Genomic DNA, 24,045 nt, shown 5'->3' on the forward strand with positions numbered 1-24,045 from the left:
AGAGAAATCCAGTGTCTATTCAGAAGGGTAAGCGGAGATCATGTGAACATTCCAAACCTAGAGAAGCTATTAACTGCATCCGGTCCTGTGCTTATCCAGGAATATTTGGCATTTTCTCCTCCTCGTTTTAAATGTAAAAAATAAAAAGAAGGAAAAGCAATTTCAGAAAAAAAGCTGAAGTGATAACTAGTTTTGTTTTTCACTTCATGATCATGCTCCTAGCAGTTTAGAAAAAGTTTCTTTTTTTTAAAACACACATTAAACTATCAAATAGGTTGATCCAAATTGTCCAAATAATCTTCTAGTCCCAGCATGTCTTTTTTTCTCTCATAGAAATTAGGATCATATATTTGTAAATGACTTGCGGAGGAGATGGAAGCAGTCAGTGTAAATGGAGTTTCTCCAGGTGCTGACGCCTAATCGCTGGGTAATAGCTGTGGACTTGCTGTGAGACCCGCATTATTACAATGTAATCAGAATCCTGTTGCTCTGCTGTTATTGTCAGCCACTTGTGGAATTTTAAAAGCAATAACAATTTTGACTTTAAATCATGGCATTATTAAAGTTATTTTCTTCCCTTGCCTGAACACAGCTATTGATGCTTGTCTTTGAAGGACTTGGCTGTAGTGGAATTCTTTGTTGGTGTCAGAAGAAATGTGCCTGTTTGTGGCACCCTGAGAAACAACCACGATCAATCTACATCCCTCCCTCCCTCCCTCCCTCCCTCCCTCCCTCCCTCCCTCCCTCCCTCTCTCCTTCTTCCCCTCTCGCCCTCTCTCCCTCCCTTCTTCCTTTTCTTATCACAGTATCAATACTTGTTTATCTACACTAACGGGTATGATGCCAGTACAGATCATTATTAAATGTGGTTAACCCAAAATTTATTTATATTTGACCAGGAAATTTGCTATCAGGAAATTTATTTTTCCAGTTATCTTTTGCTCATGTTGTTAATTATTTTTACCACTAAGCAAATGCCATAACAGAAACCGTTCTCTGATAGAAAGAAATGGCCCGGGAAGGTGCTTGTTTATAAGGGGAACACCCAATTTGGATTTTAAAAATACATAGTCTCATGAAAGTCAAGAATTGGTTTATATCTCTTAGTTAGAGATATAGCAAGGAATATGATAAAACTGCAGAGTCTGAATGTAGGCTGTGAAAGTCCATTGTTTTTCTATTTGTGTTATTCATGTATTTTCCCAGGTCATTCAGCTGGTGGGATTGCTTTTCTAGTTGTTGCCACATAGCCCCTCTTTGTTAGGGACTTCTAAGATCATGTCATTGACTTAGTTCATTCATCTGTTTCTTTGTCTCTGCCTTTTGAGATAAATGAGCAGTACAAGGCAGAAGAAAGTTTAGCTCTGAAGGCCCAATACGTATAGAAGAGACTGTCTTGCAAATGCTGGGCTCTTTGACTTCGAATGTACTGCTCACCTGTGCCAAGTGGAACGGTGAATAATCACTAAATTTGAAAGTACGTTAAACATTGCTTTTAGCAATTTTTAAAGAGAATCTTTAAAAAAAAATAAAATACCCTCATGTAAAGTAGGGGGAAAATGTTTTAGAAGAAATGAAAAGATCAGGATTTGTTAGGCTAAATTTTAGGACTGCTGTATCTGATGGTAGGTACTATCTATAATCTAAACAATAGTTTAGGACCTGAATTTTCTATTTTATGCAAATTTCTTCTTTTCCTTCTTACCTGAACGACCTGATTTCATGTAACTTCTGTTTTAGTTTTAATCTTCACATTTGCTCATGCCCACCAGTGTGATTTCTATAAGCAGAAATTGTGTTACGGTCTACCTTGGTGTGAATCAGCCCTTCGGGAATTTAGGTGACCTCATATAACCCTTTCTTCCACACAAAGTTTTCTCTCAATTTTGTCCAGATCAGTATAAAACCTATTCCATAAGACTTAGTCCCAGGAGCCAGGTTGAGATTTGTTTATTTGCAAGTTTGAAGGTACTGAGCCAAGACGTAAAGAAATGATCAAAAAGGGTGCTTAGCCCAATCCAAGCCTTACGAGAACTGAATGGAGTAAATTTTTGGATGAATGGCAATCTCATCTATCTTATGTTTCACATGTTTCTTCATAGAAAGCTACCCTGGTTGAGCATGGAATCCGGCGCCTTACTTTCCTGGTTGCACAAAAGGTACTAGCATGTGAATTATACCTCTCTCATATTTCTTATGCTGCTGCTACTGCTAGATTTTCTTTAATAAAACAAATGGAATTATAATCATATGCTAACTTGTAGAATTTATGCAGAGAAATAACTGTTTTTCTATAAATTTAATTAAGAAAAACATGAATTTAAATTATCACCTTGTACTCAATTTGATTTTAATTTTATTACTAATTGCCAGCTTCTGCTGTTTTTCCTTCCTTTCTGTCTTTTATTTGAAAGGATTTCAGAAAACAGATCAGCTATGAGGTGGATCAGAGATTTCACGTAAGTAAAAGGAAGAATAATGAAAGATTACTTACTGTTTTATCTGTTTGCCACTGACTGTTTAAACATAGAATGTGTACAGCATTAGGAATAGAGACAGTGGAAATGTAATGGCTGTGTGTGATGTCAGGGGTAGTGGATGGGGGGAGGGGGGTTGTCACTGTGTGAGGGATATAAATGATAAATGTCTAACTATTACATTGTTTTGTGCACCTGAAACTAAAAAAAAAAAAGAAAAAAAGAAATAACAAAGAAAAATAAATAAATAAACGTAGGATGCATGTGAGTTATTTAGAAGGGTTGGTCCCTCTTCTTTTAGAAAGTATTTATAATGAATATTCAGTTATTCTATAGTGTTCAAGCTAAAGGGTTTTTTCTTTTTTTACACTATAACTAATTCTCAATAATTATCTCTGAGAAATAGTTAAGAATGAGCATATGCATTTATCCGGATGGATAAGGTAGAAGCAGGAACTAACTAGTAATTTCTTCTGTGAACACAGTGAATCAATAATTAAGAATTGCCATTTGTACTTTGGGGTGTTGGCTTTTGACAAAGATGGCTTCAAGTTCTATTATTGAGAATTTTCAATTCTGAAAAACAATCATTTATTATGTAAAATGCCTTAACAGAACCCAAGTTGGTATTTCTGTCTTAGGTTAATTCTAGGAACAGGAAATAACGGAATTGGGCATTCAGCTGTTTGTTCTCCCACTTAGCTGAATTAACTGTTAATATTTATAACATTGAAAATTTTATTGGAAGGAGAAGTAAGTCAATAGCCTGGCATCTAAGCTATGGTATACCCATATGCTCATACCCAGTATGATGATACATAACAGTAAGGCCATATATTCAGTTTGCAATCAAGATGACATTCTCTAAAATGATTGTAGCCAAACTATTTCTTTAAAACTTGATCCTAATGTAGCTAAGATTCCAGAGGATATTAGGAAATCTCAGTCTTCCCAAAAAGAATTTAATTTTGTTTCTGTTTTAACAATTAAGATACTTTAGTTGTGAAGCCCTATTCATTTGCAATAATGAAGATAACGTTTGGGATTCTGGAAAGGACTTTCTAAACTCAAGGACCTATGTGTGGTTGCTTTTGTTTATTAGGTCTCCAGCACTTGACATTTTGTTTTCCTTCTTACAGTTCACCTTGTTGGTCTAGTCTATAGAGAAATGAGAGCCTGCTCTGCAAACTAAAGAGCTAAGATTTTCTGAAATGCTTTAGGAAATGTTGTGAACTGCATAGTCCCCCTGTGTTATTGATGTCTGGAAATCAAGCAGAGGACAGACACATATCAATCAATAACTTTAGATAGGAAACTGGAGGCAGTGAAGAAGTATGAGGAGCTTAAAGAGAACCCTGGGGCTTTAGGAAGAAAAATCCAGAGCTTAGAGAATAAAATTGATACTTGGGGATGGGACATGAGAGCCCATGAATAAATACTATGGCTAGTAGGTGCTGATCAGAACTAAGGTCGACATGCCAGAGCCAGGCCCTGGATTTGGGAAGAGTGTTGGGCTAGGTTCTTAAGCATTAACGTGTAATTTTTTTGGAGTATACTCCAAAGTCAGTGAGAAAATACATTATTCTTCATATAGCACAGTAATTGGTTTCCTATAATAAGCATTCCATGATAAATTAAAACTCTCTACTAAAATTTTTTAAAAGCCAAAGCAATTAATTCTCATGAGCATTTTTTTTGTGTATGTGTTTTATACATACAAAAAACCCTTCCTTTCTTATCTCTGGATCTATGTCATGCCCTAGAGAATATCTACAGCTTTGAAACTTTTTTGTTTCTCCCTGCTATCCTCATATTTCTGGATTTATTTTGAATAGGGACATGTACAGGTAAAATCTGCTAGGAAAGGAGCCCAGCAGTGAGTTGTTCCCGGGAATTACTGTCCACTGCCTATTTATAGTGACATAAAGTGGTAAATCAGTTATATTAGCAAGTGACTTGATTTGTCATGAGTGTAGGAAAAGTTGCTTTAGGACATAGAGAAATTTAGGTTTAGGTGTAGACTGGATTTTCTGTGAAGATTGAATGGCAGAGGAGTTGGGGTGTTTTTGTTTTAAGCCCCTTAGAAATGATTCGTAGTTACGCAGCAGGCAAGGGCAAATATTACTGAATTCCATCCAGAATCTACAAGAGGCAGGACGCCTTGGCAGGAGTTGTACAAATCCAGGGCTCACTGTCATGGTGCTGCTCTAAGGTCCTCTGCTGGTGGCAGCTTGCTTTCCACGAAGGATGCTTAGCCTCTGTCATGTCATCTGATGTGTGCTTGCCCCATAGTTAGTGTAGTGTGAAAAAGAGGAAGCTTTCCGTGAGTGTTAGAGGTGAATCCCTTGATCCCTCAGGCTTCCTGGTAATCCACTGTGATGTATGCAGTCTCCCCTGTTCTGCACTGTGAAATCCCTATGTTATTGAATAGAAGAGAGAATGCGTACATTCTCAAGGAGAGGAGGAAGGTTACCAAGTTGGGTTCAAGAACAACATTGGCTGGTGTGGAATGAAGCCGAGCTGTTACATAGTCGTCTCTCAGACTGCTTCAGCACCAGAACAAGGCAAATGCGGGCCAGAGTAAAGGTTCCTAGAGAGTGTGCATCTTGTTAAGATATACATTCAGTTGCCAGTGAAGGCTGGAAGCATTTCTAACACTTCCGTGTTTAAACTCCTCAGTCCCTAGAGGGCTATCCACTGGAATGTCTGCTGCTTCGTTTCTTGACTCTGTAGGGAGACTGTTCTTCTGAGCTGGAAATGTTCACCGGCGTTAAGGAGGCTTGGTGTCAAGTCTGTTTCCATCACCATCTAATTAAATCAAGTACCTATAATGGGATTTGAATAACTGCTTTTTCTTTTTCTGAGGGATAAATGTTTATTTTAAAAGCATAATTTGTATAGTTTATATACTGTTTATCCAGATACTACCATCTTCTTGTTAAATCATGTTTTTGATGGAAAAAATGATAAATTGCAATTACTTAATGCTGTTTTATAATTCAGATTTACTAATTCAAAACCACATTTTTCAGATGAGTGAGATTTTACTAAATGCTAGGATAGAACTATACACCTAATAACATTAATTCTGAGACCTAATAACTTTATTAAATACATGAAATAGAAGAACTTCTAATATTAGGAAGACACTATGGATCTGCTCATATTCCAGCAGCAGAGATAAAAATATTTTTTAGCATATTGCTGAATGGATCACAATGAAAAAAATGGGCATATTCTTTTAACATTTGGGGCCAAAAAAATCTACAAATTCCAGGATAAATGTTCTCATTCATTTCTATGAAAAATCAAAAATGCTTTAAAAGAATGAATTGTAATGAATATCCTTAGAATATGTTTATAACTACTCCGCCATCTTGACCAGAAATCTCACTTAACTGCTTAACATCAATATTTAAACAGAAAGTTTGAGGATAAACAAGCCTATTCTAAATATCTCCTTCTTTTGAAAAAAATTGAAGCCTTAAATGCAAAAGAACAGGCTCTTTGAATGTCTGCAGCTATATAAGCTATAGTTCTCTAGTTTCACGTAGTATTAAGTCTCTGTTAGTTTCACTCACATTTCAGATTCCAAAAAGTACAGCAGAAAGTGCTGGTTAATTGGAATATAAGTACTCCATTTTTTGAAGCTTTCCATATTTTTTTCAGCCAAATTTTGTTAAGGATACTGAAATGTATGTTTTCAGGATTTCTTCTTATCCTTTGAGCGACCACCTTAGCAAAAGCATTAGGTCCAAAAACTGTGATGCGATTCTAAATCAGTTTTGCATCCGTTAAGTTTCTTTTTGTTTCTTGTTTATAAGATTTCATGAGATTTTTAAAATTCTGCTATAAACCACCTAGGAGATAGTTGTACTTTTACTGATTTTATGTGACTGTTTCCCACTTTAAAATTAAATGTTTTGGATTATCTGGGCCTGGAGGAAGATCCCACTATTGAAACAGTTATGGTTAGTAGTTCATTTCTTTAAAAAAAAAATTGATATGTCAGTTATATCTCAATAAAGCTGAAAAAAAATTGGTAGTTCTGTTTGCTAGTGGATCAACTATTAGTTTTTCAGAAGGTTTGATTTGGATTTTTGTTTTAATTACAGTCTATATAATTAGTTCTCAGCATGTTGAGGTAAAAGAGAATTGCACCAGCAAGCTTTCAATTTCTTCATCTCATTAGGTTTTTAACACGATTATTAGTATCATAATCAGCTATGATGTTTTCTCTTGCAGGTTTTCACATTCTCTGATTTGCAGGGTGTCTTGATTGGCTAATTTAGGCAAATTATTTTGATTGTCTTGATGATGGTTGGCTGATTAGAACACAGCAGGGGTATAATTTCTTCCTGAGAAATGTTGCATTCTTTTGTTTTTTGGTATCAGAACACTAAGAGGGTTTTTCTTTTGTGTACATTCAATTATGTATTTGCCCATATCACTGGTAGAATGCTTGGAAAGCAATTGCATTAGTGACAGAATAAGCCTGAATGCTGTTAGTGGAAAAATTGGCAGTATGAGGATGAGGTAGGATGAAGGAATTTACTAAAACTATAGTAAATTTACTGTAACTGTAGTTTTCTGTGTTTCTGTGATTTTTGAGTGCCAAAAGAGGTGACTTTCTATAAAATTGAAGAATTGCTCATTAATCCTGCTTTCCCATTGCACAGAACTTCTTGCCATCTGTTCTGAATGCTTCATGCTTAAATTCAGGACTTTCCTGTGAAGCTAAAAATTTGCTCAAAAGTTTCAAAAAGTTTGCCTATAACATCTTAGCTAACCTTAATGAAAGTGGTTTTGCTGATTGATGGCCTTTCCCACCTCTGCCAAGAATTAGTCAATCTCTTTCATTATTTGTAGTAAAGGTATTTCCATTCAAATTGTTTGCTTTCATGCCTTTCAGTTACTCCAAATTTTATTAATTAGTTCAGTGGTAAAGAAAGCGGGTTTTTTTTGTTACTACTGTTATGTTTTTGAAGGAAAATTATTTTGGTCCTACAATTGTACACACTTGAATAAATGGTGTACTAAATAAATATTTTAGTTAATTAATAGTTAAGGCATAATAGAAGAGTGTATGCTTAAAAGATTGTTTTGTCACTTTCCCTGCCTTTTTTGAGAAAATTTCATGGAAGAATTTTTCACCCTTCCTTTTTTTGACCTCTGTTACTTTTTTAGTTAATGCTCTGAAAATCATACCTCTCAAGAATAAAACCAAAACTAGAGTATATAAAGCCCTGAAAACCTGACAGTGCAGCTAGCTGAACATCTTGCCTAACCTTGAAATCATCCCCATGTTCTTCACTGTCATTCAGGGATACTAGAGAATTATTTAGAATGAAAACATCATCAGGAAAAGATCAGTGCTGTATAAAATCCACTTTCAAAGGGCTTTTAAAGACCCAAGTCCAGACAAGGGGTTTCCCAGGCTTGCTAAACAAGCTCCTAGAAGTCTGTTAAATGCAGTTTTACAGTTAAAATGCCAAGGAAAATGTAAGGAGATTTAGTGACTGTGCAAGCTACAGTTAAGGTGAGGTGTAATATCTGTGGAAAGTATTCAAGAAGTTCTCTGTAGATCCAAAACCACAAGTTTTCAGCATGAGTTTTGTTTTGTTTTTTGCTTTTTTTTTTTCCTTTAAAGTTTTAATTTCTGTTTTTTGTCTCATCAAAGAGAAGTTCGCTAAATAAGGATTTGGTTTAGGGCAAGAATAGAAAGGTAATTCCCTACAGTTGAGAGGTAGAGTGGTAGGGATGAAAGGGCATGAGCTCTGGCATTAGAGAGACCCACATTCATGTTCTGGCTGTATGATCCTCGGCATATCACTGGATCCTGCCTTCCTCAGCTGTGACCTAGGCTACCTACCTCCAGAGGTTGTTGAGAGCATCTGAGGGGACAACACATGAGAGCGCCTGCCACCTAGAAGGCTTTCATTTCAGTTCATGTTTCCTTCATGGTTCCTAAAGCTCATTGAGGGATATTTAGGCAGCTAGTCCTGGTCTCTCTGCCTTGTACCAGTAAGTGTTTGATTATATTGCTCTCATAATGAAGAAGATGCCTAATGAAACCTCCTATAGAGGCAAATAGTAATGACTTGATTTCCAACACTGCCAGTAGAGCTTCCCATCCGAGAAACAGGGGTATTTGGTGTTAATATGTTAAATTTTAGAAACTAATGGACTCTGCTAATTGAATTCATCTTTGTTAATTAATAAGGTTCTGGTAAATTGGTTGCTTTCTTTCGTAATGCCCTGCAAAAGAGCCGTAAGACCCAATGATTCCAAGTTCACTAGTTCCACCACATTCTTTCCTATACACATAGTGGTAGTGACCAAAGTAACATTTTGTACTTTTCTGTCTTGAGACGTTATTGTTGTTTAAACCCTTGAAATTATTGACTTGAGAGTGAATGTGGAAAAAACATGGATTGCGGATTCTATGCTTTCTGGCTAGTTTACATTTTAAGAGTTTCTTAAGGAGAAACTTGGGAAATCAGTCCAGTACCTACTATGCAATGCTGTAGCATAAGCGTCTGTTGTTTTATTTGCCAGGTTGTGCCAAGAGCAACACCAGGAAGATTTTTTTTTTTCACTTGGCACATGAAATAAACACTGATTTTTTTTTTTTTCTTAGGAGAGGATAGCGGTTGAAGTTAGGTTTAGTAGTGTGATGATTGTCAAATTTGCAAGTGGGGTCAAAGTGATGGTTACCCAGAGGATCATTCATATTCCCTGGGCTCGGCTTAGATAAGGAGCATGTTTTCTAGGAAACGGCCTTGTAGATGCTTGACTGCTTCTTTACTATGTGTTTATTCCCAAAGAGCCAAAGGACTGATACGTTTCCCCCTTCTTTTAACACAGAGAGAATTCCCTAAATTTTTCACGTTCCGAGCAAGGGATAAGGTAAGAACTGATTCCTTCCCTCTTATTTATTTATTTATTTATTTATTTATTTATTTATTTTTCCTTAAAAGCCCAAGTGTGGCTTATTTTTGCCGTCTGCTCTTCTTGTCATCCCCCCCCCCAATTAAACTTGTGCTTCCCTTTGCCACACATGTGTCTTAGAACGAAAGAAAACTCCCTTCTGAAAGAGTTTGGTATAGAAAACAAATGTATTGCCCTCCCCAAAGAAAAGCAATAACTTTCAAAATCATCCTTATGCTTTAGGATATTAAAGGACTGTTATACTTAGTAAGATTATTCTTGTCACCTGCAGACAGTTCATTTATACTCGCCTCGTTTATGTGCATTCGTTTTTCAATTTTAAAATACAAAATTTCAGCCCATGTTGGTTTTTTCTTTTCACCAGCTTATATTTTTGGCGCACTCTCTCTATTCTCGCAGTTGACATGGACTCTTGGAAAATTTTAGTTTCAACAAAACATACAGTAAATGTTAATACAGCTCTTTAAAAAGATAGATAAATAATTATATACCTATGGATATAGTATGCTCCAAAGCCAGGTATCATAATTTTTTAAAAATTATGTCTATTTGCCCAGTATTTACTATGTCCTTTGTACTGTACCAGAAATGGCAAAAGTATAAGACATGGGTTTTGCCATAAGTGTTTTAGACTTGTTGGGAAAACCCAGAACACTGGAATGTGAGTGAAGTAGTTAATGTGAAGCAGTTTATAGTCAATTATAAAAAATGAATTATAAACATATTAAATGCGACAGGAGTCTGAGGGAATTGATGTTTTTTTGTTTGTTTATTTTTAATGGAGAGCATCCCCACTTGTGAAAGCATACACGATGAAAGCTTGGGAAGGAAAGAGGTACTTTAGTGCCTAATCTTATGTAAGCTATAGCATTATCCTTATATGTAGCTATTTTTGTTATTCATTAGCACACCATAGCTTATGTTTTTCTGTTTTTAAGCATATTTTTTACACACACAGTCATAATATAATTGTGTTCCTGCCTCTCGTGAGCTTTTCTTTCCCTTGAATTCTTGTCCGCAGTTTGAGGAGGATCGTATCTATCGTCACTTGGAGCCTGCCCTTGCTTTCCAGTTAGAACTGAACCGGATGAGAAATTTTGACCTTACTGCCATTCCTTGTGCCAATCACAAGATGCACCTGTATCTTGGGGCAGCCAAGGTGGAAGTGGGCACAGAAGTGACAGACTACAGGTTCTTTGTCCGTGCAATCATCAGACATTCTGATCTGGTCACCAAGGTGGGTGTTGTACTTTAATGGGAAATGACCCCTGAGGGGAAGGACTGAGGAACAGGCGTGGTTCAAAATCAGGTTTTCATTGTTTACATCAAGGCTCTTTGTTCTTTCTCATCTGACTGTCTAATAACGAGCAGAAGTCAGAGTCATGTCTCTCACAAAAGTAAATATTCCATAAAATAAAGGTGTGTGTTATTTTTCCCCCTTTCATTTGATTTTTGTTGGTAATTGATAGCTCTCACTTGGGAAAAGGAAAAGCATGCTAACAGAAAAATCACAGGAAGAGTTAGGTGATGATCGAAGATAAGGAGAAAATTTAGAGGTAGCCCCATTGTAAACATGTCTGGAGGTAGGGTGGTTTCTGTACATAGCAAGATGCTTCCTGATATGTTAGTTATTACCGCATCCCATAACCATAATCTTTCTTTAACTTTTCCTTTCTAAACTGCTCTGTTGGGTATATATGAGATGTTACCCTATTGGGGTTCCAGCTCTGGGGATGCCCGGCATCTCCACCTGTTGGAAGGAAATGATACCCTGAGAGGCAGGAGGAAGGGCTGCAGGAACTCTTTGTCTGACCCTTGTTGCTCCTGCTGCCATGGTTATTGGGCTGACTGGGGAGAAAGGAAAATAACGTCTGTAGCAGGTGCCTTGTGATTTATGACATATGACTGCTTAAGTGATTATAACAGCCATTTCTGTATTGCCTCTTTTAAAACACATTCATGTTGATGGTGATTTCCTGCCTAGGAAGCTTCTTTTGAATACCTGCAAAATGAAGGGGAGCGGCTGCTCCTGGAAGCCATGGATGAACTGGAAGTCGCTTTTAACAATACAAATGTCCGTACTGACTGCAACCACATCTTCCTCAATTTTGTGCCCACAGTCATCATGGACCCGTCAAAGGTACCTTTCTCCTTAGCTTCTCTCCCCGCACTAGCAAACACGAGCAGGGAGCATCATTCATATTCTTCACTCTTGAACCTGGAAACAGGTAGTCTTGGTCAGCTGGTTGAGCCCTTTATCTTTAAAGTTTACAGAATACTTGTAAGACTGGGTTTGTGGGATGGTGTCAAAACTGTGATATAGCCACTAAAAGCAGACCTCAAAATTGACGGTGGCATGATATTATCTTGCTACTCATCTATGAGCAGTACAAAAGCATAAACCCTCTTTCTCTTCTTCCGTTGGTACCTGTTTTATGGTATTAGTCATGATAGCGGTCCTATGCTATATAATCCCCTAGGATTTCTCATTTAGAATAATTAACTTTACTATATTTGGGCATTTTGGCAAAATTAGTGCCTCTTTGTACCAGATGTTACTTATCTGCTGGCGCTGGGAAATAACGCACCTTCCCAAACCGTCTAACCTATTTCTCTTTAGTATTTTTCCACAGGGAGAGAATTTGGCTGATAAGGATTTTCACATGTATTATATATGTTTTCTTCTCTGAGGCTCTATTCTAAAATGCATTCCATATAATTTAAGGTTGGAAAACTAGGTGATTCTGCACTTGACCTTTTACCAGGTGTAATAAAGACAGGCTGCTCTCCATTTCTGCTCCCTCTAACCTTTTCCTATCATGATATTGTGCAATTTGGATAGGGGAACCAACATATCCCTTTCTCAAGATCAGTTGTAGGCGTGGACTTTTGCCTTTTGAACTTAGTATCTAAGACCTGAGAAATAGTTTTCTCCTTTTTTTTCTTCAAGACTCCAAACCGCTGACCAGTGGCTTTAGTCTGTCAGGAAAGCCAAAGACAGGGCTGCTCACTGAGTATCAAGTCTCATCATGTAGTTTTAAGCAAAGGTTCTCCTGAACATTCCGGAACCAATGAAGCCAAAAGATTTAGAACATGGCCCGGACACTATATAACTGTACATATTGTTAGATTTAACTTACCATTTCTCATTGAGTTTTTGATATCAGCCTCTCTGTTCCACTCAAAACACTCATATACCCTGGCACTGCTTTTCTGATCGTAGATAGCTGTTCATTTCCTATATAGAAAGATTGTTGACCTTTCTTCCCTTGAGAAAATAAAAGAATAGGTATCTCTTGGTTAACCAGCAAGTGTGGAAATAGAGACGTTAGCTTCTTGAAACTCATTTTAACGTGAAATTCTCTGTTGCAGAAACATACTGCCAGGGTGGCACATACTTCTGAAGAACCACAAGAGAAGGGTGGTTTGAGATATTTTTGAGATTTTCTAAGTTGAGAAAGCGTTTTAGAAAGATACTTCATTTAAGAAAATGTTAACTTGAAGCAGCTGCCTGCAGCTGTGTTGGAAAAAATGTTTTTGCTTTAGTATGTCAAGAAGGAGAAATCACATCTGAGGCCTTTTGGTTAAAATAACCCACCTAACCCTGAAAACTAGAAGGACTAAGCTGCCTTGGTATAAAGCTTAGAGAAACTAGGGGACATCTGCTTCATATACTTAAATCTCAGTTTGACTTGGCTTCAAAACTCTGTTTAGAGAGAACATGCTAGCACCACCTACACATTGCCTATTTTTAATTTGTACAGTTTACTAGGAGACATATATTATAAAGTTTAATAGAAATGTACGGAAAAAAGCTCATGATGGTAATTGCTCTGTTGATTTAAAGTCCTGTAAGTACAATGAAACATAGTTACCATGCATATAAATGCTACTTAATAGCTGTTTAACTAGAGATTTTATTCTTATTTGGGGCTTTCTCTTAAATCCTATGGCTTGTAATTTTAGATATTGCATGTCTTTGATATAGAATATGAATATAATTGGGAAAGGGGAAGGGAGTTGCATGGATTTGGATGTTGTAAGCCATAGAAAACCACTCAAATGACAGGCCAGCATGAAATTGTCCCTGACTTGTTCTAAGCAAGAGTAGGGTTGGGGAGAAACTGTGACTTTTTGTAAGGAAACCAGCATCTTTTTCCATTCCTGCTCTCCTAAGGATGGGCAGACCTGAAACAGTTCCTAGTTACAAGGTATTTAAGTTTTGTGCTTGGTGATGTGTCTGTGTCAGATTGAGGAATCTGTGCGGAGCATGGTAATGCGCTATGGAAGTCGGCTGTGGAAATTACGCGTCCTCCAGGCAGAACTGAAAATCAACATTCGGCTGACACCAACTGGAAAAGCAATTCCCATCCGCCTCTTCCTGACAAACGAGTCTGGCTATTACTTGGACATCAGCCTGTACAAGGAAGTGACTGACTCCAGGACAGCACAGGTACAGTGGTCAAGCAGGCTCCTCAAAGTTTCGATTTGGTCCCACAGATAAGCCACTTGCCCTTGTTATGGAAGACCCCAACTCATAAATCCCATTGGTTCACCTAGTGAGGTTGCCCTCTGTCAGCATAAATGGCTGCATGAGTTCAAAAAACTTCATTCGCCTCATAAGATGTGCCTATGTTCCCAATCATGGGTGTTACAAAACCTTCAACCTTTTGTCATGTATTGGTGAGCCCTAACAGATGCCAAGTGACCGTAACTGCAGAGGTAATTGTGTAATTTAGGGCTCACTCTTAGAAAGCTCTTGAGTTACTTAAGCAATCTTGTCTTTTCTGATCTGATTTGTCCTTCTTCCTGTTTTCAGCCTACTTAGACCACTCACTGGCAAGTAAGAGGAAAATTGTTGAAATATGTCACCAGCTTCTACCTTCAGAAGGAAACTTTTAACATAATATAATAGCTTGAGCAAGATTAGACAGTGATTTTATCATATTTACCCATTATGTTATTCCATTTACACACATTATCTTTTCCTTCAAAGAGTTCAAAATATTATATAGCTATAAAATAGCAAAATGGCAAACTTTAACCCACTTGTTGGGTAGAAAAATCAGCAATGTGAAAATGGAAAATGAATTTTTTAGTAGATTGGTTCTATGATAACAGAAAATTTCTTTTAATCTGTTTTACCATGTTACTTTCTAAATATTTGGGCGATTTGCTGTGATACTGGATTTAGGTTGGTCCTTCATTGCTCATGGCTTTTTAAGAACTGGGATGCTATTTCAGGTCTTTGGCCTGAACTTAGGAAGTGCATTTCTTGTGGCTAAAGGATGAGCTTGCTCCACTATGTGTACACAAAGTTTTCAGTCTGTTCTATACATTGGATGCCAAGGACAGATTATATGTCTCTTGTTTTTATCTATGTCCTTTTAAATCTGGGAATAGAAGTAAGAAAAGACATTTTTGCCAGTACTTTGAAGATGAATTTTAAAAATCTGAGTTTGGATAGCTGTCAGAGCGACCTTTTATTTTGTGCTTTGATTCCCAGTTAGATGGCTAGAGAAATCTATCCCAAGAGAAGTGAACAGTTAAAACAGAGAGAGAGAGAAGTGCATAGGAGCACAATGGGTGAGCAAGAGAAAGATTATTCAATAATTTTTGCTGTATTTGATATTTTTTAGGGCAACCTTAAAGACATTTCAGTCAAAGCTTTCCATGAGTAGGGATATTCTTAATTAACTTCTACAATGGCTTCGAGGCAGGTCTATTCTTTTGAAAAATAAGACGGCCGCTTGAGATTTCAGTGTTTATGATAAATAAGTGTGTTCTTCATAACTACTTTTTTTTCCCTTTTTTAAATTTTTTTATTAGATAGCTCTTAGATTTCCCTCATATTGGCTAGCGGTGGCACGGGCCCATAAGGCACACTGCCTTCGATCAGGGATTCGTACTATGCCTGGCACAAAATCAGCACCCACTAAGGATCTGAAAGAATGAATGAGCTGCCTTTAGCCTGAGGAAGAACCCCTTTTACCATGGGTCATGCATATTTAGGAAGCCCTAAAGGGAGAGGTCTCCCTCCGGCTCCTTAGTTGAGAGAGTTCAACAACTGCTGCCCCATGTGAGCTGAAGGGCCCGTGGCTGCAGGAGGGACCCACAAGAGAAACAACGTCTAACTTAGTACTGGCACTCCTCATGCCGATCTGATGCTTTCTGCCAATTTGATTTTTCCCTATCTTGGTTCTAGTGAATCATTATGTAAATGTAAGATGATATAGGACCATGTGTATCATTCATTCATTTGTTCATTAATTTAACCCTTACTAACCACTGATAGTGTGTCAGGCAGTATGGCTACAGAGATTAAAAAGTGATCTCTGTTCTTAAGACATTTTCATCGCTATGGAAGAAGACAGATAATTAGTTTCTCTGTAGTAGGATTATGATTCTGCCATCATCAGATAAGTACAGGGTTCTAAGGAAACACACTATGTGGGATCAGAGATTGTTTTCCAAACAAGCTCTTGATGGCATCTGGTTCAAGGTGCGTGATGTATTAAATGTGTACATATTTTATGAACTTGTAAAATGTGTACTTTACCTATTTTTAATTATGTCCAGTATAGTAGAAAATGGAATTAACATAGCTGATGATTCGGAAGCTTCCAACACTATCCTTTACTATCAACCTCTTGCTCTAGCACATCGTTTATTCTTTCTGCCAATAAGGAGCAAGGCTGACGGGCTGGATTTTCATTCTGTTTCATTTTCCTTATATAGTCTGTGGTATTAGCTGTAATGAGCACTCAGGCAGTTATTGTGGGGAAAAGAGATTTCGGTAATCCATTGCATAAGTCAGTTGATTTCCAATGTATGGTGTGTGGGAGAAATATACACTTAAAATCACCTTTATTTAGATACAATTTACATATAATAAAATGCACTCATTTTATGTGTACAGGTCAGTTTATTCTGAAATTGTATTCACTGTGTGCCATCATCACAGTCATGACAGAAAACATCTTAACATTCCCCAAAGTTCTCTTGTAAATCCAGCTCTTCATACTAACACCCTGGCCTCAACTCAACACTTTGAGTCTCTTAAAACATCACGATTCCTAAGACATTACGAATTCTACTTCCACATGGTGACTTCCACTGTTGGTCACATGGTAGAGGACTGGGAACTCTATTCTGTGGGGTTTTGAGGAGGCCCAGACAAATTTTGCCTCCTAGGGCCTGACTGACAGTTCAGCAGAACACATTTGTTCCCTGATCTAAGGGGCTAAGGGTTCACTTAGCTGGAGTCTACCCAGGAGAGTTAAGCATTTAATTCTCTTCTTATGCCTGTGTAGTAGGTCCACAAATTATTCATTAATAGTAGACTTAAGCTTATATAATTTTAGTCCTGAATAGCTATGTGGGTATATACACATACTCTTACATCCAAATCTCCATTTGTATTCACTGCACTGGGAATCTGTGTTTTATGTATTCATGCATAAAGTGCCTAGTTTAGTGTCATACAACCTCTGGGCACTCAATAAGTATTAATTGACGTGAAATAATGGCTCCCTTATAAATATTGATAAGCAAATAAAACTAAATATATGCAGTGTGAAGTACTCTTCTAGAAATATTTAAGTTAAAATGATTAAAAACTAGTGTCGTGATTTTATTATGTGACAATATAAGTATTGTAGGAGCTATTCACTAGTAGACATACTGTATTGGTGGAAACGTGTATATATATTATATAGATATATATAATTTAATAAAATATTTATTTTACTATACACTATGTCTTATTAACTAGCCAGATGGGTGGATGAAGTCCACTTGTGGCAGAAATCTTTGAGGCACCATCTAATCAAATAGACTAAAGCAGATGATACAGTAGAACCTTGACCTGGCCTTCTACTATTGGGGAAAGAACAGAATTCTCTTCAGTGCACTGCTGTTCCTCAATTTAAATACCAATAGCACTGCTCAGCCTGGTTAGTTAACATGCTTTGTTTCTGAACATGTGAGATGCAAGTCACTTTAGGAGGCAAGCATTGTCCGTCTGTCTCTGAAATGTGGAATTTACACTGTGCTTTCTTTTTGATTGCAACTAATCCAAAGGTGAGTACAGCCTATGGTGTGCCGTTGGTTACATGCTATTTTTTTGTGGTTGGTTAATCTGTAGAGAGGTGAGAGCACCACGTACCCAATGTTAAGAAGCATATCTTAGCTACTCAACCAAAAATGTTTCAAGAAATAGCATTCGTGAAAAAAAGCCCCTCTAGGCAGCTATCTGATTTTTTTTCTCTGTCTCAATTCCCCAATGCCATCCTCTTTTTCCTACAGATCATGTTTCAGGCATATGGAGACAAACAGGGACCATTGCATGGAATGTTAATCAACACTCCATATGTGACCAAAGATCTGCTTCAATCAAAGAGGTTCCAGGCACAGTCCTTAGGGACAACATACATATATGATATCCCAGAGATGTTTCGACAGGTAAAGGTGGTTAACTGGGGGGAGGGGGGCTCTTGACATGTTCCAAAGAGACAAGGTTTTCTCGAATCTCCATCAGATGCAGCTTAGACTGGAATGGGGCAGTCCCAAAAGGCAGGAAATATCGTGACATTTTTCTCATTTCTATCTAATTTGGGATTTGATGACTGCCAACTTAGATGTTAGATAGTTCTTCATGAATTAACAGGAGGAATGGTGAGAATAGAAGCCTCCATGGAGTAGAAGAGAGTAAACTGAGACCGCATGTCTTTGATGGTAGTTTACAATGACCTGTGTGAAAAGTTATGTTCAGGTATGTATTTCCTAAGCCTATATTCAAATTATGGATATTAAAGAGGTTTGAAACTCTAGTTCTCATTTTCCTATTTTCCAAGATAACCCAGGCCTCTAACCAATAGCCTAGGTTAATATGATGAGAATCAATACAGGTAACATATACAAATGGATATAGAGTCCATAGTACACGTTTAAAGTATCATTTCTTTTGTGGGAGATGTATTATAGCTGAATAAAAACTAGCATGAGAAAATATGATATTATGAAGTCTTATCCTCTATATGAAAATAAATTCCTTTGATCTGTATGGTGAATCATCTCTATGCTGCAGATTTTTATTCCATCAATAGAAGGCAAGAAAAGTATATCTTCCAGCAGAAAATGCAACAGATAAAGAATAAAGTCTCAAAAGAACACTGAATTTGTCCTTAGAAAAAAATCTATGAATATAGGATTTTCCCAAATCTCCTAGTTAATACCACCCGTATTACCACATTTGAATTTTACTGAAGTAATATATGTGGCCTTGGTCAATAGTCTCTGTAATTCCTGTATTCACAAATAGAAGAGATTTCCTTATAGAACCACTTGTTTACAAGTTTTCTCTCTTGAAACATAGCTACCTTCATTCAGCATTACTGGCATTTTTAGCCTAAAAGTTGAGTGTTGATTCTGTTTTCACACTTCCAGTGCTATAAGTAGAAATCGCATTCCATATAATTCTTCCTATAGAATAGACATAAACACAGTAATTAGGACATTTGGTATGAATGAGTCGTGTTGGCTTTAAATGTTGCTTTGAGGCAAGCAAAGAAACAGTTGAACTAGTTCCCACTTCATGAGGCATTTGTTTTGGTAATATGAAGTTGGCACGGAAATCATTATGGTTTTTAAATGGACACGTGCATCTATCTGTGTACTCAAGTTGGAACAGAATTGACTTGTACATTTACAAATAGCCATACACCTCTAGTGAGCTAATTCCTGCTTGTGGGCCTGTAGCTCTGAAAAGATATTAGAAAAAGGTTGCTTCTCCTGAACCTCTAGTACAGACTTTATTCTTGCCTTCTTGGGGTTCTTCGTATCATGTCACTTTCCTGGTTATTCTTATATTGCTAAGTTTCTCTAGGATTTTTCTTCCTTTTTTAAAGGGAGATTGATGTTAATTTCTTTTTTTAATTTTCCTAGGATATTGTTAATTATGGTGTGTTTGTTAATGCTCTAATGCTGTATTCAGAATCTCTCAGTGGTTTGACTTTGTTGGAAAAGTTGAGTGATTTTTGGCATGTAAAAAATATTATGTGAAAAATAATTATAAGTCTATTTTACCTAAGAATGAGAATTGTAGAATTTGGTCTAATGCTTGAACACTCAGCAGAACCCTGGGGAAAGAAAGAGCAAAAACAGATTGACCAAATCTTAGTATTTATTTGTGTCCATGTTTAAATGCTGATTGTCACTGATCAGTCAAACTTCTCTCCTCCACTAGTCCCTGATCAAACTCTGGGAGTCTATGTCCACTCAAGCATTCCTGCCACCACCACCTCTGCCTTCTGACATGCTGACGTATACTGAGCTCGTGTTGGATGATCAAGGTCAACTGGTCCACATGAACAGGCTTCCAGGAGGAAATGAGGCAAGTATCTTATCTCTGTGCCCACTAGTGTCAGCTTTTCATGGGGATGGTCATTAAATAGTATTAAGATCCAAGAGGAGGCAGCAGCATAGTAGTCTCATTGGTAGAATTCTTTAGAGAGAGACCGTTGAGTTGATATCATGGAATTTACTCTTTAATTTTTTTAAGTGTGATAATGTATTACATTTTTATAAAGTGATATTATAATTTTGACTTTAAAAAAAGAGTATTGTTTTCTATTAGATATACATACTAAAATAGTTACATATGAAATGATCTAATATCTAGAATTTACTTCAAAATAATGGAGGATGAGTGTGGATGAAACAAGATTGACTGTTGTTAATTGAAGCTAGATGATACTAGATACATAGGAATAGATTATTTTCTCTATTTTTGTATATGTTTGAAATTTTGAGTTTTTTTCCTATAATAAAAGCATTTAAAGTATTGTTTTGCTTGGTATTTTTCTTTACTTGGGTACCTATTTGTATACTAGTATACATACTTTGGTATTTTTTTTATGCTTAGGTAATTTGATCTAGTGCTGTTGTGAGCATGGTAAATATATTCGTTTCTTAAAGGAGATCAATCAGAACCAGAGGTTTAAACATGAAAGAAAATACCAGACAACTCATTTCTGGTAGTTCTCCAAGAATGCATTTTCTAGCCTCGGAGTCCTTTCTCCTATAGTGCACTATTCATAATGATATAAAGTCGTATGCTACCCCATACCCTATGCCTACCTCTATGCATTGAGATTCTTCCTGATTTTAAATATGCTTCTAATGTACAGTTATAACAGTAATAAACCAAAACAGAGATACGCTTTTATTTCAACCTTAGATAAATCTCATTCCTTAAAAGGAGTAATCTTTACCTGGGTGTTCACCGTAAACAAGCTGGGTAGACCTATGGCGATAATATGCATTTTTCCGCATTTCATGCAGTATCTTTTTAAAAAAAAAATGTTGCTATATGTGCAAGGTGTATGGCTGTTTCAGTAAGTACACCAGTAGATGCCAAAAATAGCTGATTTGGTATTAAGATGGATGCAGTCATTGGACCAGATGGAGGGTATCATACTTGTAGGAGTTCTAATCTAACGCCTTGACAAATAGCAAAGGCAAGAGGCTAGGGAGGAGGGATGCATAGAATTTTGACGAGAGTAGGTATATACTCATTAACACACTAAGTTGAAGCAGAGGTTTGTGCCACTGTGTGTAGCATGTGCTTAGTGAGCCCCTCAACAGCAAAGCTTCATTGTGCTAGACTTAAATTCTGATTCATTGAACAGTGTAGTCTTCAGGAACGGAAGGCACCCTTGTGAACATGGGGCTGAGAGAAAACGGTTTTAACTAATGTAATTAAAACACAGAATGAGATTTTGGGCCACGTGAAAGCTAGCGGCAGTGCTGTGTGAAACCTCTTGCCATGATCTTTCTCTCCTGCTTTCTCTCTGCTCTCATTCTGTGTTTGAGCGAATGGAGACTGGGGGAATAGTGAAGTCCCAGAGGGACAGAGCTGTTCTTGCTGAAATTACAAGCACAGAGCTGCCTGGGCATGAACATGTAGTGTTTACTCTGCCAGTATGAATACAAATAGTCTTATTATACGGGACTCTGTACCCACAGACCACACACACACACACACACACACACACACGAATAAAAAAAAATTAAAGGTTTTTTTTAACCCTTTTTAACACCCAGCAAACCTTGATGGAAAAGAGATGTCTTACACTACAGCTATGAGTAGTTGAGTCAGTACAGGAGCCTTGTTTCTCTTTCCCCAGTGCTTTAATCATCTTGAAAGCCAGAAATCTGAATAGTATTCCAAAAATATTTTTTTTGCTTTTTTGTCAGTTCATACTTTCTTCTTGTTCTACTCTTTCCCCTCCTTAGTTGCCTATTTTATTTGTTCACGTTTCCTTTTCTTCAAGTGACAGACTAGGATTGAGGCTCAGCATTAGCTTGCTATTTTTGAGTCTTTGAGCTCGGGAGGAGTGACACTGATGTCCTTTTGTGAGCAGTTAGTGAGTAATGCCCGGGATGGCTGGTGAAGTCAGTCAGTGGCCGGAGCTTAGATTATGGGACACCGCACGACAGGAATGAGGTTGGGGTATTAGTTTCAAACTCTGTTACCAATAGCTTGAACATACAATGGAGCATGTCCACTGAGAGACTGACCAATCTAAAGATGGCATTTCAGCAGTCAGCTCCTGAGGGACAGCTGTGCCTAAGAGATGACGACATGTCAATAGGATGTATTTCCTCATGCTGAGCCCAGTTTTATCAGGGCAAGTTGACTTTCAGCTATTGCAGTTTAATTTTCTTTGGCCAAAGAGACAAGTTTGTCATGAGCCTGGCACTCTACATATTACCCCAAGAATGATGTGAGGGGAAAGAAAAGAGCTCATGCTGATGAGATTTGGAGCAAATCTGTCCTGTCCCAAAGAGAGTGGGTATCTGAACAGAGCCTTGAGAAATAGTTTTATTAAAAAAGGAATAAAAAATTGACCTGTTAATGTTCTGAGAGCCAAGGCTCAATGTAAATGCATTGATGCTACAGAGACATTAAATCATTATAATGTGGTGTTCTCCAAAGGTGATGGCTTTACCAGGTCATCATTGTGGCTGATATTGCATTACCTTGAAGGATTGGGGTTTCTGGGTTTAAAAGCTAGCACATGGATATAAGGAATAAAGGTAAAACGAGATTCCTGCAGAGTTTCCCCGTGAATTGAGATGCGTTTCCCCATAATCAAAGGCAGAAAACCTGCGCTTATCAGACCATCGGCTTTATGGGTGGCCAGTCTTTCTTCCCAATTTTTTTTCCAGGACAGTAAATAGGTAAAATGGTGATAGGACCAGAACTTGGAACAATTCAGTTCCATTTAGTTTTAGGTAACTTGTTTGCCATTTGAGGAGGAATATTGGCTGTTTCAGCAGAGGTGTGACCTGCATTTTGAACATTGTGCCCGTGGTAAAAGCAGGAGAAAGAGAGCTTTTCTGAGGCAGTGTTAGCTACCCTCTCCTGTATGTTTTCCTAGTTGTCCTTTCGCCATCAAGAAAGATGTAACTGAAGGTATAGGAGAACACATTTTTCTCATTGTCACATTTGAATGGCATTGCGTTTAGTATGAATTTAGAGTAGGAGTGAAAGATATGTAGGCCTCATCTGTGAACTACGTTGTTACTTGCAAATAGCACCAAAGATGAGTTGTCCAGGATTTATTTTTTTTAATAATTTCGAGTAAAGATAAAAATTGAGGAAAATGTGATTGCAGCCTAGACTAACCTGGTATCATTTCTAGCTGCTGTGATGCTAGAGCGATGAGCACTGTATGTAAATACACAGCTAGATGAATGCGTGCTGTTGCGCCTGGATACAGAAGACACGCAGCTAACCAACAGTTGTACCAACAGTTGATTTTGCAGGACTTGTTTTCATTTTCCTGCCAATTTGCTAACCTGTCTTGATCATTTGGTGGAAGTTGTAATTGCAGGTGGGAACATTTTGAGTAACAGTTCACAATCCAGTGCAACTGCTTTTCACACTAAATCCTGTTATTAAAAGGCTCAGGCTTAGATCAAGCCAAGGGCTGTCACAGACTTGACAGAGAACAACTTAACTTTGCCTGGTAGGACAAAAATACCAGCCTTCTTGAGACTGTTCTTATTTGTTCTGGAACGTCACTAGCATTCTTTTATTATATTTCCTTTAACAGCTCTGTGAACTAGATCATGAATCTCTAAATTGGGCAGTGATGAAAGATAGGATGGAGATGCAACTTTTCTAGTAAATTTAGTGTGGGTAGAAATTAGGACCCTGTTTTCCTTCCTGTTTCAGAACACGGGCTTTTTAACAATATGAACGCATCCATTCCCTCTCATCACTCCTGTCATAATGAAAAACTGAGATGAGAAAAAGATGCTGTGTTTAGAAGCATTTATAGAAATTAGGTACAAGATGTGTACTCAAAAGAGGACTGGTGATTAGAGACTGGAATTCTTGCATGGTATTAAATTTTTTTGCTTAAAATTTTTCTGGGAGGCAGATATATTCCAAATTGACTGCAATTTGGTGATCACCTGCACACACTCCCACACTTAAGAATTGTGGTGGCTCCAAGGCTTCATTTTTTCTGATGGGCACTAGGTGTCAGGGTTTTTCCTTCTCAGCAGCTTAGCATTCAGACAAGCCCCTTGAATTGCCCTGTTT

At 37.4% G+C, this 24,045-nt stretch overlaps 1 protein-coding gene across 18 annotated transcripts in view; it reads left to right on the plus strand.

Moving 5' to 3' along the window:
* ACACA (acetyl-CoA carboxylase alpha) overlaps positions 1-24,045 on the plus strand; it is a 259,377-nt gene that overhangs the window by 150,296 nt on the left and 85,036 nt on the right. For 15 of the 18 annotated variants that reach the window (XM_019732514.3, XM_088802081.1, XM_074320146.2 and 12 more), the window contains 8 exons: positions 2,103-2,159; positions 2,415-2,459; positions 9,345-9,386; positions 10,450-10,665; positions 11,413-11,568; positions 13,678-13,881; positions 17,736-17,891; positions 19,675-19,821. In XM_019732514.3, the coding sequence (XP_019588073.3) occupies positions 2,103-2,159; positions 2,415-2,459; positions 9,345-9,386; positions 10,450-10,665; positions 11,413-11,568; positions 13,678-13,881; positions 17,736-17,891; positions 19,675-19,821 (1,023 nt within the window). The remainder of the gene's footprint in view (positions 1-2,102; positions 2,160-2,414; positions 2,460-9,344; positions 9,387-10,449; positions 10,666-11,412; positions 11,569-13,677; positions 13,882-17,735; positions 17,892-19,674; positions 19,822-24,045) is intronic. The other 3 variants (XM_088802082.1, XM_088802083.1, XM_074320152.2) reach the window with 1 other exon arrangement.

This window comes from Rhinolophus sinicus, chromosome 12 (assembly GCF_057876585.1).
Source record: "Rhinolophus sinicus isolate RSI-liver-muscle chromosome 12, RSI-T2T, whole genome shotgun sequence".
NCBI lineage: Eukaryota > Metazoa > Chordata > Mammalia > Chiroptera > Rhinolophidae > Rhinolophus > Rhinolophus sinicus.